The 16,671-nt window shown below is 44.6% G+C and overlaps 1 protein-coding gene across 3 annotated transcripts in view; it reads right to left on the bottom strand.

The window, feature by feature from the left end:
• Positions 1-16,671, bottom strand: part of Atf1 (activating transcription factor 1) — a 51,193-nt gene that overhangs the window by 4,665 nt on the left and 29,857 nt on the right. For 2 of the 3 annotated variants that reach the window (XM_045153310.1, XM_045153312.1), the window contains 3 exons: positions 6,309-6,439; positions 4,166-4,345; positions 3,922-4,081 (listed from right to left, as the gene is read on the bottom strand). In XM_045153310.1, coding sequence (XP_045009245.1) covers positions 3,922-4,081; positions 4,166-4,345; positions 6,309-6,439 — 471 coding nt within the window. The remainder of the gene's footprint in view (positions 1-3,921; positions 4,082-4,165; positions 4,346-6,308; positions 6,440-16,671) is intronic. The other variant, XM_045153311.1, reaches the window with a different exon arrangement.

Below are 16,671 nucleotides of genomic sequence, written 5' to 3'. Positions count from 1 at the left end.
CTGTCCGTCTGGTTATACTGAACTTGAACTACAAAACTTTGATGTTTGATGGTGGTTGAATTTGCATTGCTTTAGTCTCTCTCCTATGCCTTATACCAGTTGAAAATGTTTACTCTGTGCCTTTATATGTTGAAAGTACTTAACTTGTTTGATTTTTACAGGCTTTACTATCTTAAATTGGTCAAGACTGTGGGGACCTTTGGAATTGAACTGAGTAGAATTTACAATGTATGATGGTTATGAATCTAGTGGGGGCCAGGGGCAAAATGTGGTAGTTTGAATAGATGGTCCCCAATATATTAAGTGTTTTTTTAGTTTGTAGTTTGCATCTGCAGACACTTGGCTGGAGTGGGTGTCACTGGTGTGATGGTGGTTTTGAGATTTCAATCTAAAGTGTGCTGTGCTGTGTGGCTTTTGACTTTTGGCTTGTGCTTCTCTCCCTCTCTGCTTGGACTGTGAAGGCAGGCAGCTTCTAACATAATGGAACTTCCCCTGGATCTGTAAGCTTCAATAAATATCACTTCCTCCATAACTGAGCCTGGTTTGGACGTTCATCTCCACGAACCTAAAGCTGCTACAGCATGCCCTACCATGTCCAGCTTTCATAGTACTTTTTATTTAACGTTCTAAAATACCGCCTTTTTGTCTACTTTTCTTAATTTATCTGTCTGGAACTGAAAACACAATGAAAGTCTTTTTCTTTCTTTCTTTCTTTTTTTTATTTTTTATTTTTCGAGGTAGGGTCTCACTCTAGCTCAGGCTGACCTGGAATTCACTATGGAGTCTCAGGGTGGCCTCGAACTCACGGCGATCCTCCTACCTCTGCCTCCTGGGTGTTGGGATTAAAGGCGAGCTCCACCATGCCAGGTGGTCTTTTTCTTTTTTAAACTGTATCACTGAGCTAATTAATTGGAGATACTTCAAAGGCAGCTGTGTCACCCAAAGTCTACCCCAGCACAGTAAAAGTGCTATGTCCCTAGAGCTCCCTACACAAGGCAGCAGGAGAGTCTCCATGCTGGAATCCAGGTGAGGAGAACTGCTGAGAAGACTCTCACAATATTACCACGTAGCCACAGTGCATCGGGATCACCCAAGAACTCTGCTGGTGATAAGCAATGAGATTAACATTATGCTCATGCCTACTGACATCAGATCCATTCTGTAGCCAATAGATTAAGGAGTAATTTTTTTTCCTTCTTTTTTTGGGATAGGATTTTGTTATGCAGCCAAGGTTGGCCTCAAAATCACAATCTTCCACTTTAGCTTGCCAAATGCTGAGATCACAGGCATGGGTCCCTACACCTGGAAGGTGCTGGAGGCTTTTTTTTTTTTTTTTTTTGTCATTTTAATTTATTTATTCAAGATCGACAGACAGAGAGAAAAAAAGGCAGATGAGAGAGAGAGAACGAGAGAGTGAGAGAATGGGCCACCAGGGCTTTCAGCCTCTGCAAATGAACTCCAGAAGCGTGCGCCCTCTTGTGCATCTGGCTAACGTGGGACCTGGGGAACCAAGCCTCGAACCGGGGTCCTTAGGCTTCACAGGCAAGCGCTTAACCGCTAAGCCATCTCTCCAGCCCCCTCAAGTAGTAGTTTTGATGTTCAAGTCATACTTAGAAAAAAATTCTGTAAAGCTAGAGGCTGCTATAGATTATAATTCTTCTGATGGAGGTGGGAAAAAGTAAAATGAAGAACTTCTGGAGCTGGGCATGGTACACCTCTAACCTCAGAACTTAGGAGGCCAAGGTAAAAGGATCATCATGAGTTCGAGGTCACCCTGAAACTAGATAGTGAATTCCTGGTCAGTCTGGGTTACAGTGAGACTCTCCCTCCAAAAACAAAACAAAAGAATTCACTGGAGAAAGTGGGACTAAAAAATAGCCCAATAGCTTGCCACATCTGGGTATTATGGCACATACCTTTAATCCCAGCACTCAGGAGGCAGAGGTGGGAGGATCGCTATTAGCGAGGCTAGCTGGAGACTACACAGTGAGCTCCAGGTCAGCCTGGGCTAGAACGAGACCCCACCTTGAAAACAACAAGCAACAACAAAAAAAGTGTATGGTATTCCTGCTGTCCTCTCACCTACATATGCACACATGTGCATGTGCACCTGGACACACAGGAACATGCATTTAAAAAAAACCTAATAGATGGCTGGGCATGGTGGTGCACACCTTGAATCCCAGCACTCAGGAGGCAGAGGTAGGAGGATTGCTGTGAGTTCAAGGCCACCCTGAGACTGAGACTACATAGTGAATTCTAGGTCAGCCTGAGTTATGCCTTGAAAAACCAAACCAAAACAAAAACACAGCATTGTCCCTATCCCAAATGAAAAACCAACCCTAATAGAGGAGGAGTTACTTTATTAGCAGAAGTAAATTTTCTTGTTGTGGAGCTATGGTGAAGACGGTGTGGAATGAGAACTGAGGCTGTCCAGAGTTAGTTGATAAGGCAGAGGTTTGGTTTGAGATGATTAGCTCCAGTTTTGGAGAAGCTCTACTCTGGGCAGCACTGGAAGGTACAGAAAAATCATAACAGCCACCCTGGTTTGTAACAAGTGCCACCCTGAGCAGTTAATCTGTGGCCATCAACATTCAGGCAGGGGTTTCTACCAGCAAATGTTTAGCAATACGTAGGTTTTACTTTGTGTGTGTGCATGTGCACCTCCGAGTCTCTTGCTGTTGTAAATGAGTGTCCATCCAACTTTACGTGAGTGACTGGGGATTATCCAGGGCCAGCAGGCTTTGCAAGCAAGTGCTTTTAATGCTGAACCATCACCCTAGCCCCCAGAAATTTTTTTTTTTAATTATTTATTTGCAAGCACAGGGAGAGAGAGAGGGAGGGATAGAAAACAGACAGACCGCCAGGTGTGGTGGCGCACACCTTTAATCCCAGCACTCGGGAGGCAAAGGTAGGAGGATTGCCATGAGTTCGAGGTCACCCTGAGCCTACATAGTGAATTCCAGGTCAGCCTGGGCTAGAGTGAGACCCTACCTCGAAAAACCAAAAAACAACCAAAACGACGACCAAGAATGGGTACACTAAGGCCTCCAAACACTGCAAACAAACTCCAGATGCATACCCCACTTTGTTTATCAGGCTTTGTAGACACGTGGTTTAACTGCTGAGCCATCTTTCCACCTCTAAATTAGCTTTTTTTTTTTTTCCTCCTTGGTTTCTCGAGGTAGGGTCTCATTCTAGCTCAGGCTGACCTGGAATTTACTATGTAGTCTCAGTCTCAGGGTGGCCTTGAACTCACCGCAATCCTCCTACCTCTGCCTCCCAAGAGCTGGGATTAAAGGCATGCGCCACCACACCCGGCTTAAATTAGTTTTAAATTATGGCATATACTTCTCCCCTCCCCCAAGTAGTACTACTGCATTCTTAGTAACTCTAGTAGAGTAAACATGACTTTTAGAACCAGTGGGAAACCAAAGCCATTTGCATGACTCAATTATTATGGCATTTGCTACACTGTGGTGGTCTGGAACCAACCCACATGTCCAATGTATGGGTGCACATTTTCATTTCACCCAGTAAGACAAAATGTTGTCTGAAAAGCTTTGTTCAACATAGTACAGAACCTGAATGCTGGGACTCACTAATCCTCTGGGAATGAACTAGATATACTTCAACACTCAGTAAAAGAAAGCTTTTAAACCTCTTTATTTCTCTTTTGTTTTTTCAAAGTAGGGTCTTACTCTAGCCCAGGCTGACCTGGAATTCACTATGGAGTCTCAGGGTGGCCTCGAACTTATGGCGAACCTTCAACCTCTGCCTCTCGAGTGCTGGGATTGATGGTGTGCACCACACCTAGCTAAACCATCTTTCTTCTAATTCTGTATTTCCAAGTAGGACCTGATGGTGTTCTGAGATTTGTGACATCTTTATAAATCCCAGTACTATGATTTTATAGCCTACCTGTTTTTCATCAATCTTATTTCTCTTTTCAATTGGGGGTCATCTGTCTTAGTTGCCTGAGAGGTAAGAGTGACAGGCGACGTCATCACCACAGCTTGTGGCAGCGAAGTGGCCGATGGTGTGGTGCGGATCTGGTATGTCTGCACATCTCCTGATGCAGCTGTACAAGCAAAAAGTGATGAAATTGCTAAGAATCCTGGGAAGCACTTTGGAACACCTTCTAGACAGGAATAAGCACACTTACTTTGCACAACCACCTGGTTGCTGGGCACAAGTATTTGCTGTCCATCAGAGGTCTGTGCATACTGGAGAATCGTACCTTGCTGAGGATTGCCTGAATTTGTCATGGTTAAGGTTTGTAGTCCCTGTACTCCGTCTGTGCCTGGACTGGCCAACTGCAAGGCTCCATTTGGGGCAATGGCAACTGTAACCAGAAAGAGAAAGCAGCTGCTGTAAGGCTATGCAGTTTACTAACTTAAAGGAAGGTAGAAAAAAATATCTTAAAAACAGGTTTGAATGCCGCTCTACTTGATTAAATTACTGACCACTTTGTGTAAATTAGAATAATGGGTGAACTGAAAGAAACTGACATTTCTGCTGGGCGTGGTGGCGCACACCTTTAATCCCAGCCCTTGGGAGGCAGAGGTAGGAGGATCACCGTGAGTTCGAGGCCACCCTGAGACTCCACAGTGCATTCCAGGTCAGCCTGGACTAGAGTGAGAGACCCTACCTTGTAAAGCCAAAAAAAAAAAAAAAAAAAATTTTTTTTTGAGAGAGAATGAGTGGGTGTGCTAGGGCTTCTAGCTAATGCAAATGAACTCCAGACACATGTGTCACCTTGTATATCTGGCTTATGCAGGTCCTGAGGAATCAAACTGAAGTTTGGCTTTGCAGGCGAATGCCTAACCTGTTAAGCCACCTCTCCAGCCCTTGGATTCTTTATACCACTTTATTTTATGTATTGTCTGTATCAACACGATCAGAAAGTAAGTAGTCCAAAAGCACTTTGCACTGGAATTAAGGTCATAAGCATAACTCACTAATTCACTAGTGCTTGAGGGGGGCGGGATCTCTACTTTCAGACAAACATAATTGAATCCTGGCTTCGTCACCTACATCTGTGTAGGAACATTAGCTAACTTTCAGTTTAATGAAAGGGGTATTTTGTTTTGTTTTTTGAGGTAGGGTGTCACTCTGGTCCAGGCTGACCTGGAATTCACTCTGTAGTCTCAGGATGGCCTCGAACTCACGGCGATCCTACCTCTGCCTCCCGAGTGCTGGGATTAAAGGCGTGCGCCACCACGCCCGGTTTACGGGGGATATTTCTTGAAGTAGGATCTCACTAACCACAGTCTGTCCTGGAACTCATTATGGAACTCCTGCTGGCCTTGAATGTAATGACCCTCCCGCACATTCCAAGTGCTGGGAGGTAAAGTGCATGCTACCATGCCCAGATGAAACATTAACTTTCTAAAGGTCTGTCTCCTCATCGATTAATAATTCCTATCTCACAAGGTTGCTGCAAACACGAAATGAGAAAACGCTGAAAAACAACCTTTACACTTCTTAAGATATTAGGCTCTAATAATTCCCCCCCTCCTCAAAGCAGATACTCACTCTGTAGTTCCAGGGTAGTCTTGCACTTACAACAATCCTGCCTCTGCCACCACACCCGACTTAATTCCCACTCTTTTTGTTTTTAAACTAATTTTATTTTAATTAATTTATTTCCAGGAGAGAGAGATGCTAGGGCCTTTGCTGCTATGAAGAACCCTAGATGCATATGTCACTGTGCACCTGGCTTTATGTGGGTACTGGAAATTGAACCTTGACTATCAGGGTTTTGCAAGCAAGGGTCTTGAACTGCTGAGTCATTTCCCTAGTTTCCTAATTCTCACATTTAAAACCTAACATTTAGGTGGACATGGGCATGGTGGAGCACACCTTTTATCCCAGCACCTGGGAGGCAGAGGTAGGAGAACTGCCATGAGTCTACCCCGAGACTATGTGGTGAATTCCAGGTCAGCCTGTGATAAGAGTGAAATCCTACCTCTAGGGGAAACAAAAACAAAAAAACCTCAAAAAGATGCTTTTCCAGGTTGGAGAGATGGCTTAGCGGTTCAGCACTTGCCTGTGAAGCCTAAGGACCCCGGTTTGAGGCTCGATTTCCCAGGACCCACGTTAGCCAGATGCACAAGGGGGCGCACGCGTCTGGAGTTCGTTTGCAGTGGCTGGGGGCCCTGGCGTGCTCATTCTCTCTCTCTGCCTCTTTCTCTGTCACTCTCAAATAAACAAAACAACAACAACAACAAAAACATCCCAAAGATGCCTTTCCACAGGAGAGCTGGTCACGCGTGTCTGTCACGCAGAACAAGCCCCACACGTACTGTACTGTCCGCTGCTGGTCTGGTAGATGGGAGCTGGAACAGACATAGAAGTCACAGCAGAAACGCCAGGATTTTCTCCGTCTCCTTTTCTGCTTCGTGTTTCTTCAGAAGAAAGGTCTTTCAAAATTTTTCTGTGAAAAATAGAACTCTGTTAGTATTGCTAGTTAGGAATACCTTTACAACAGGAAGATGGATGTTGAATGTCCTCTCTCATCTGTGGTTCTGAACTGGGATAAAACTGGAGATGAGTGCAAACAGTGGTAAGAAACAAGAATATGGGCATAAAATGGGAATGAGACGAGTAAAGAGGAGAGGAACAGTTACCCGACATCTGGGCTGGAGAGATGGTTTAGTAGTTAAGGTGACTGCCTGCAATGCCTAACAACCTGAGTTGTTAAAAAATAAAAAAGCCAAACAACTGTGGTATGATTCCCCATGACACACATAAGCCAGATACACAAGGTGGCACATGCCTCTGGAGTTTGTTTGCAGCAGCCGGAGGCCCTGGTGCACTCATTCTCTCTGTGCTTTTCCTCTCTCTGAATTTTTTTTTTAACTTGAGACAGAATTGGCTTGTTAGGGCCTCAACCTCTGCAATCAAACTCCAGACACCTGTGCAACCTAGTTGGCATGTGTGACCTTGTGCTTGCCTCACCTTTGTGTTTCTGGCTTACGTGGGATCAGGAGAGTCAAGCATGGGTCCTTAGGCTTTGCAGGCAAGCGCCTTAACCACTAAGCCATCTCTCCAGCCCAATAAGTATTAAAAAAAAAAAAAAAAAGCCGGGTGTGGTGGCGCACGCCTTTAATCCCAGCACTTGGGAGGCGGAGGTAGAAGGACTGCCTTGAGTTCGAGGCCATCCTGAAACTATATAGTGAATTCCAGGTCAGCCTGGGCTAGAGTGAGACCCTACCTCAAAAAACCAAAAAAAAAAAAAAAAAAAAAAAATCAGGCCAGGTGTGGTGGCTCATACCTCTAATTCTAATACCTGGGAGACAGAGATAGGAGGATAGCTGGAGTTCAAGGCCAGCCTGGGCTAGATTGAGACCTACCTCAAAATAAAAATCTATTTAGTTATATCCTTCTCAAAGTCCATGTTTGTCTGAAAATTGTATTTCTATTCTTTATTTACTAAAACTTTACATGCAAGCTTTGATTAAAAAAATTTTTTTTATGTAGAAATATTACTTCTTTTTTTTTTTTTTTTTTTTGTTTTTTCAAGGTAGGGTTTCACTCTAGCCCAGGCTGGCCTGGAATTCACTACAGAGTCTCAGGGTGGCCTTGAACTCTCTGCGATTCTCCTACCTCTACCTCCCGAGTGCTGGGATGAAAGGCGTGCGCCACACCACCTGGCGACTTCTGCTAATTCTTATGGCTGTTAACTTCCATGTATGTCTTTCTGACTCAATTCAGGTTTGATCTTAAACTGTGGCCATCCTGAAGAGTCAACTGCAGGAAACTTCTCAGATAAACTGCCTCCTTCGCACGCCCTGCTTAGGAGACAAGGCTCGGGCTCAGCGTTCCACCTGCCACACGCATGAAGGAACACGAGCATTCGGCGTGGCGTGCCTGCCACTCGTCCCTACTCAGGTTTCAGCTCCCAGGTGTGACTAACACCTTGAAAAACCAAACCAAAAAATCCACTCATTTATTCTTTTGCAAGCATAGACAGACGAGGTGGGGGAGGATGAGAGAGAAGGCACGTGAATGCATGAACTCCAGACACACGTGGCTTCTGGGGAATTGAACCTGGGTCCTCTGGCTTTGCAAGCAGACCATCTCTCCAGCCCCCCCATTTTGTTTCTAAACTACCAAAGTTAATTGCTCTTACTATTCTAAGTCAATTAATAACACATGAACAAGTGATTTTCATTACTCACTGTGTGTGGTACTGGGAAGTGAACACAGAGCCTTGTGCATAGCATCCATGTGCTCTGCCATGGACTACTGCCTCAGCCTTTCACCATAATTTTTACGTGTGTGTTCATGTGTGTGCAGGCCAGAAGGCAACCCTGGGTGTCAACAAGCCCCTGCTCACTCCACCCCTTTTATTTGGAGGCAGGATTTCTCATTGGCCTGGAGCTCATGAATTAGGCTAGATTGGCTCCTAGCAGTCCCCAAGGATCTGCTCAAAGATGACCAGTGTGTACCATTATGCCTGAAATTCTATATGGATTCTGGAAATAAAATTTAGGTCCTCATGCTTGTGCAACAAGTATTGTACTAACTTCCCTACTGACCCATCCCTGTCCTATTAAAAAAATTTCCCCCTTATTTGAGAGGAAAAGGCAGACAAAGAGAGAGAATGGGCATGCCAATGCCTCCAGCCGCTGCAGACAAACTCCAGATGCATGTGCCACCTTGGCCATCCGGCTTACATGGGTCCTGGGGAATCAAACCTGGGTCCTTTGGCATTGCAGACAAGCACCTTAACCCCTAAGCCATCTCTCCAGCCCCCACTTTTTTTTTTTTTTTTTTTTTTGGTTTTTCGAGGTAGGGTCTCACTCTGGTCCAGGCTGACCTGGAATTAACTCTGTCATCTCAGGGTGACCTTGAACTCATGGCAATCCTCCTACCTCTGCCTCCCCAGTGCTGGGATTAAAGGCATGCGCCACCACGCCCGGCTCACTTTTTTTTTTTTTTTAAATGGGAATGTCTCACTATAGCCCAGGCTGGTCTTGAGCTCATGCCAATCCTCCTATCACAGCCTCCAGTGTGCTAGGGTGCAGGTGTGAACCACTGCATCTTGGCTTCACCATCATTTTGAGTGACGGTGTAGATAAGTACAGAATTCCAGGCTGAAACATAGATTAAGCTCATTATCTTCTCAGGTTGCTGTTCAACACATCTGAAGTGAGTTTAACAGTCACTCCTTTTTAGATAATGTGTCTTCTTTGGAGCTCTGAAGATCTTATGTTTATTTGGGCTGGAGCTATGCTTGGTGGTAAGACTATTTGCCTAACAGGTATACAATTAAGGCCTTGATTTTGTTGATTGACTACCAGGGGGGGGAAAGATTTTGGGCTGGAGAGATGGCTTAGCACTTAAGGTATTTAACTATAAAGCCTAAGGACCTAGGTTCAATTCCCTAGGACCCATGTGAGCCAGATGCACAAGGGGGCGCATGCATCTGCAGTTTGTTTGCAGTGGCTGGAGGCCCTAGTGCACTATGCCTCTTTCTCTCTCAAAAAATAAGTATCTTGGGCTGGAGAAATGGTTAAGTGCTTGCCTGTGAATCCTAAGGACCCCAGTTTGAGGCTCAATTTCCCAGGACCCATGTTAGCCAGATGTACAAGGGGGCACACGCACCTGGAGTTCGCTTGCAGTGGCTGGAGGCCCTGGAGTGCCTATTCTCTGTCCCTTTCTATCTGCCTCTTTCTGTTGCTCTCAAATAAATAAAAATAAAAAACAAAAAAGAAGCATATTAAGAATAATAAAAAACCTCGATGGGTTTGGTGGTACACACCTTTAATCCCAGCACTCGGGAGGGAGAGGTAGGAGAATTGTGAGTTCAAGGCCATCCTGAGACTACATAGTGAATTCCAGGTGAGCCTGGGCTACAGGGAGACTACCTCAGAAAACCAAAAGGAAAAAATTAAAACCAAAACCTTACATTTAATTCTCCAATTTTACTTTACAAGACTAGGTGGCTTATATCAATTTATCTTGTGTCTATTAATTTACCTTGTTTTCTATAGTTGATGAGTTCATATCTTGGAAATGAGTCATCATCTTTTTTTTCCTTGTGATACTAGTAGCTGCACTTGGACATTCCCATCCTCTTCCTTGGGCTGTATTAATAGATGCTGCATGTTGAACCTTTCCATTGCATCATCTGTCTCCTAAGTTGCTTTTTTGGGAGGGAAGGATGTGCACAGTGTGATGTGTACGCACATGTGTGCACATGTACACATGACCTGTGTGCATACCTGAGGAGGACCCATGAGATCATCAGGTGCCTTGCTCTAACGCTTTTCTGTATTGTTTCTTTGCCACAGTCTCTCTGCCCCTGCAGAACTGGGTTTACAGGTGTGTGTGGTCATGTGTGGCTTTTCTGTGGGTGCTACAGACCCTCATGCTTGTGCAGCGCTCTTCCTCCCTGCCGTGTCTAACTCCCGTTTAGCTTTCTGTGCTCCTTCCTAGGACACCTCCTCTCAGCCTCATCTTACAGTTCCCTAATTCTTCACTCTGTCTGAACGACTCTAACACATGTAGACTCTGTCCTCAGCTGGAACCATTTCTAAAATCCTCCGCAGTCTCTTATTCTAGCATTAGTTACTTTTGGGCTGGGGAGATGGCCTAGCCATTAAGGCACTTGGCTGCAAAGCCAAAGACTTAGGTTGATTCCCCAGGACCGCATAAACCAAATGCACAAGGTGACACATGTGCCTGGAGGTGGCTTGCAGCAACTGGAGGCCCTGGCCTGCTCATTTGCCATCTGTCTCTCTCTCTTCTCTCTTTCCCTCAAATAAATAATATTAAGAAAGATCACTTGGGAACTTCCAGCTGTGGGTGAGGTTTTCCCTTGGCTGTGCATGGGCTGGCTTGGGAGGGGCACCTAGCCCTTACTCTCTGCATGGGTTCTTTATCCCTCCAGCTCCCCACGTGGCAGAAGCTCCTTGAACTTTCTTTCCTTTTTTCTTTTCATGCTTTTTTCCAGGTCCTCCAAATGGGATCTCTAGCCACGTGGTGCCTTTTCCTTGGCTCTATACTCCCCTCAATACATAAGTTAACAATTTAAAAACTATATTTTAAAAAAGAAAATATTTTTATTTATTTATTTACGGGAGGGGGGGAGGGGAGGACAGATAAGAGAGAATGGGTGTGCCAGGACATCTAGCCATTGCAAATGAACTCCAGAAGCATGCACTGCCTTGTGCATCTGGTTTATGTGGGTACTGGGGAATAGAACTTGGGCCCCTTTGGCTTTGCAGGCAGGTGCCTTAACCACTGAGCCAGCCCTTCTCCAGCCCTTCTTTGTGTTTTTGACAATTTTATTTAAGCTTTCGGTCTCAGGAAGTTTATCTGGGGTTCTTCATGGATTTAACGCTATTCACTGCACCTACTGCTGCTTACAAAGGTGTAGGTTTTTTGGTTTTTGAATATATTTTTAGAGTTTTCAATTACAAGTTCATTCTTTATAGAGTTTTTTAAAAAATTTTTATTAACATTTTCCATGATTATAAAATATATCCCATGGTAATTCCCTCCCTCCCCACCCCCAGAGTTTTTTTTTTTTTTCCTTTTTTTTTGAGGTAGGGTCTCACTCTAGCCCAGATTGACCTGGAATTCACTATGGAGTCTCAGGGTGGCCTCAAACTCACGGTGATTCTCCTGCTTCTGCCTCCTGAGTGCTGGGATTAAAGGTGTGTGCCACCATGCCCGACTTTTCTTTTCTTTTCTTTTCTTATTTTAGAGAGAGAGAGAGAAAGAGACAGACAGGCAGGCAGAAGGAGAGAGAGAATTGGTATACCAGGGCCTCAGCCACAGCAACTGAACTTCAGGTGCTTGTGCCAACTAGTGGGCATGTACACCTTTGCGCTTTCATCACCTTTGGTGATCTGGCTTACATGTGATCTAGAGTATCAAACATGGGTCCTTAGGTTTCACAGGTAAGCACCCTAACCACTGTGCCATCTCTCTAGCCCTAGAGTTTATTTTCAACCACAAAACAGATGCTTTGTTTTGGATGCCTCCCAAGGGCCCATTTCAAGGCCTGGTGGGCAGACTGTGGAGCTTAGGGGAGGCTATGTGTCCTTTAAAGGAAATTCTTGGACCTAGTCCCTTTATCCTCTTTTGTTTCCTGTTCATGAGGTAAACGCCTTTGTTACACTACATGACCTTACTATATCAGTGACCTTCTTGTTCCTAGGAAGCAGTTTAAGGAAGGAAAGGGTTATCTTTGGCTTATAATTTTAAGGTGAGTGTCCATGATGGTGAGGAAGGCATGACAGACCTGAACAGGAAGGAAACTGTCTCAGTTTTACCAGCAGGAAGGAAGAGAGATGAATGACAGGTAGAGTTGGCCTGAACCACTTCAAGGCCAGCCCCCAGTAAGGCTCCACCCACTAAAGGTCCCACAACCTTCCCAAGCAGCACCACCATCTAGAACACTTTACATTTTAAACACCACACTTACCACAGCCCCCCCCAAAACAATTGCAGCCAACTGATCATGAACGTTTCATCCTAAAGCGTTGCTATCTCTTTGCCAGCCAATAATACATGTTCTAGAAAAAAAAAATGTCCAGGCTGGAGAAGTAGCTTAGTGGTTAAGGTGTTTGCCTGCGAAGCCTAAGGACCCATGTTTGACATCCAAATTGCATGTAAGCCCAACCCCCAAAAGTGAGGGCCCCATGTGATTCCCTAGAACTCACATTAGCCAGATGCACAAGGGGTGTATGCATCTGGAGTTCATTTGCAGTGGTTAGAGGCCTTGGCATACCCATTCTCTCTATTTGCCTTTCTCTCTCTCTCTCTCAAATAATAATAATAATAATAAAATTAAAAATGTTCGAGTGTGGTGGTGCATGCCTTTAATCCTAGCATTTGGGAGGCAGAGATAGGAGGATTACTGTGAGTTCAAGGCCACCCCATGACTGAATTCCAGGTCAGCCTGGAGTAGCAAGTCCCTTCCTTGAAAAAAACAAAAAACTAAGAGTGAGTTAGGCAGAAGTATCCTATGGATGTGGATAATGTTGGGTCCAAAAGCTATAGAATGCTATTAGAAAAATTTCTGTCCTAGTCCTCGAGACACAAAATGGCCTGGATATCCATGACCTCACAGCACCTGACACTACCTATACAAGACCATCATAACAGGAGGAAATGATGATGACATCAAAATAAAAGAGAGAATGATTGAGGGGGAGGGGATATGATGGAGAGTGGCGTTTCAGAGGAGTGTGGGGAGAGGGAAGGAATTACCATGGGATATTGTTTACAATCATGGAAGTTGTTAATTATAAAAAAAAAATTCTGTGCTGGGGTGGGATACCTTTTAGTGAGTGGTTGGACAGGGAGGACCCTGATGTCCCCAAAATATTACAGGCCATTGCCAAAGCTCCTGGCTGCCCACCAGAACTAGATGGTAAGACCTACTGCGGAAAATTTCACATGCTCGGGCTGCAGGTCACTGAGAAATCAAGCTGGAGTTGAGCTGCAAACCTCCTCCCTGATGACTAGCTGTTAGAATGCTAGAAAGAACTAAGCTACACGCAGCCTTCTGAGAGAGAAGTCACCAATGGCTAAGCAGCAGTGGACGCTGCAAGCTTTATGGCTGGCTAGCCAGGCCAAATGTGCCAACTGGAGCAGCAGTGGCATGTTTGTTATGGGAGGAACCAACTGCTCTGATTGGACTGGAGGCCCGCTGTGCAGGACAGCCTACATGCCTGGTACTGAATATCTAGTCAAAAGCCTAGGGCTGGGAGGTCATAAGCTCTAGGGGAGTAATGACTACTGCTGTCTGGGTAAATGGATATATAATGCCAACCAAACTGTCCTTTAAGCACTTGTGTGTATGTCCATGTAGTAATGCTACTCTTACTTGTGGTCAGAGAGGCTGCTTTTTCATAGGGCTTTGACCACTGGGGTGATGCAAAATACAGCACAGTGCTGAGAAAGAGTGTGCTGGGTGTGATGCCCCAATCCTTTAATCCCAGCAATGGGGAGGCACAGGTAGGAGTCTAAGGCCAGCCTGGGACAACACAGTGAGCTTCAGGTAAGCCTGGGCTAGAGTGAGACTCTACCTCAAAAACAAAACAAAGAGAGACAGTGGAGTGTTCAGCACTAAGACATCTCTATCATATCCTCCAAGGCTCAGAGACCTACCTACACAAGACCTTCATAACAGGAGGAAAACATGATGACATCAAAATAAGAGGCTGAGAAGAAGTGACAGAGGAGTGCTCAGCAGTAAAACATCTTTATCACACCTTCCATGGCCCAGGATCCACTGTGGAAGAGGTGTGGTGGGAAGACTGTAAGAGCCAAAGGGTAGGACTCCTTACAATGTGTTCTCCAGACACAAAATGGTCTGGACATGCATGACCTGATAGTGCCTGGTACTACCTACACAAGACTAGTGCAATACAGGAAAAGATGGTGACAAAAAAGGGGAGAGAGACTGAGCCGGGCGTGGTGGCGCATGCTTTTAATCCCAGAGCTCGGGAGACAGAGGTAGGGGGATCGCCATGAGTTTGAGGCCACCCTGAGAAAACAGAGTGAATTCCAGGTCAGCCTGAGCTAGAGTGAAACCCTACCTTGGAAAACCAAACAAACAAACATACAAAAAAAAAAAAAAAAAAAAGAGAGAGACTGACTGAGGGAAGGGATATGATGGAAAATGGAGTTGTGAAAGGGAAAGTGAGGAGGAAAGGGAATTATTATGGTTTATTACCTATAATTATGGAAGTTGTCAATAAAAAAAAGTGAGAGGGTTGGAAAGATGGCTTAGTGGTTAAAGTGCTTGCCTACAAAGCCTCATGTTTGAATCTCCAGGCCCTACATAAACCAGACACAGTGATGCAAGGTTGCATATGTGCACAAGGTGGTGCATGTATCTGGAGTTTGACTGCATTGGCTGGAGGCCCTGGTGTGCCAATTCTTTCTCTTTCAAATTAAAAAAGCCAGTCTGTTAGCCTTGCCTCAAAAAAAAAAAATAAAAATAAAAATAAAAAAAATAAATAAATAAAAGGGCTGGAGAGATGGCTTAGTGGTTAAGGCATTTGCCTGCAAAGCCAAGGGATCCCGGTTCGATTCCCCAGGACCCACGTAAGCCAGATGCACAAGGGGGCGCATGTGTCTGGAGTTCGTTTGCAGTGACTGGAGGACGTGGCACGCCCATTCTCTTCCCCCCACTTTCTCTCAAACAAACAAATGAATAAATAAATAAATATTTTAAAAAAAAAATTCAGGCATGGTGGCACACGCCTTTAAACCCAGCACTTGGGAGGCAGAGGTAGGAGGATCACTGTGAGTTCAAGACTACATAGTGAATTCCAGGTCAGCCTGAACTGCAGTGAAATACTACCTTGAAAAACCCAAAAGAATAAGATAAATATAAATAAATGAGAGACTAATTGAGAGGGAGAGGATATATGATGGAGGGTAGATTTGTGGGGGTGGGGGAGAGAGAGGATAGAGAGGGAATTATGGTTTATTGTCTATAATTATAGAAACTGTCAATAAAAAACTTGAAACAGGGGGGTAGTCATGAGGCCTAGGAGTGTAACGTCTGCTGCTATCTGGCTAAATGTATATACTATGCTTATCAAACTGTCCAGTAAGCACTTCTCTTAATGTTCATACCCTTATATTAATGCTACTCTCACTTTGGGTAGAGAATCTTCTCTCTTCAGATGAAAGTGACCTTGGGATGACTCAGAAGGTATCATAGTGCTAGAAAGAAGTGACTGGAGTACTTAGTAACATCTCGATCACACCTTCCAAGGCTCAGGGTCTAATGCGGAAGAGGTGGTGGAAAGAATGTAAGAGCCAAAGGAAGGGTAGGACTCCTTACAACGTGCTTCTCCAGACACAAAATGGCCTGGATATCCATGACCTCACAGTGCCTGACACTACCTACACAAGACCATCATAAGAGGAGAAGAAAAGATGATGACATCAAAATAAAAGAGAGACTGATTGAGAGGAGGAGGGGATATGATGAAGAATAGAGTTTCAAAGGGGTAAGTGGGGGTAGGGAGGGCATTACCATGGAATATTGTTTATAATCATAGAAGTTGTTAATTGAAAGCAGTAAAAAAATTTAAAACGTTCAAAAAAATAAGGTAATAATAATCTAGATCCTGCTTGCCTTTTCTTACTAAACTTCCTCTTCTTCTCACTCCCAATTCCCAGGGAAGGCCAATCTTTTCATATTTCATGCAGTTATCTTTGATTAGACTGTCCTGCTGCCTTGTAAAAAAATTTTTTTTATTATTATTTAATTAATTAATTTATTTATTTGAGAGCGACAGACTCAGTGAGAAAGACAGATAGAGGGAGAGAGAATGGGCGCGCCAGGGCTTGCAGCCTCTGCAAACGAACTCCAGACGCGTGTGCCCCCTTGTGCATCTGGCTAACGTGGGACCTGGGGAACCAAGCCTCGAACCGGGGTCCTTAGGCTTCACAGGCAATCGCTTAACCGCTAAGCCATCTCTCCAGCCCTGTAAAATTTTTCTACCTTACTTTCAAAGTCCAACAAATTCATCTTCTATGATTTTTTTGTTTGTTTTTTTCTAGGTAGGGTCTCATTCTAGCCCAGGCTAACCTGGAATTCACTGTCTCAGGGTGGCCTTGAACCCAAGGCAATCCTCCTCTCTTCCAAGTGTTGGGATTAAACGTGTGGCCACCATGCCTGGC

This window comes from Jaculus jaculus, chromosome 6, assembly GCF_020740685.1.
Source record: "Jaculus jaculus isolate mJacJac1 chromosome 6, mJacJac1.mat.Y.cur, whole genome shotgun sequence".
NCBI classification, from domain to species: domain Eukaryota; kingdom Metazoa; phylum Chordata; class Mammalia; order Rodentia; family Dipodidae; genus Jaculus; species Jaculus jaculus.
The sequence above is the reverse complement of the archived record's forward strand: the minus strand, read 5'-3'. Positions and strand labels throughout refer to the sequence as shown.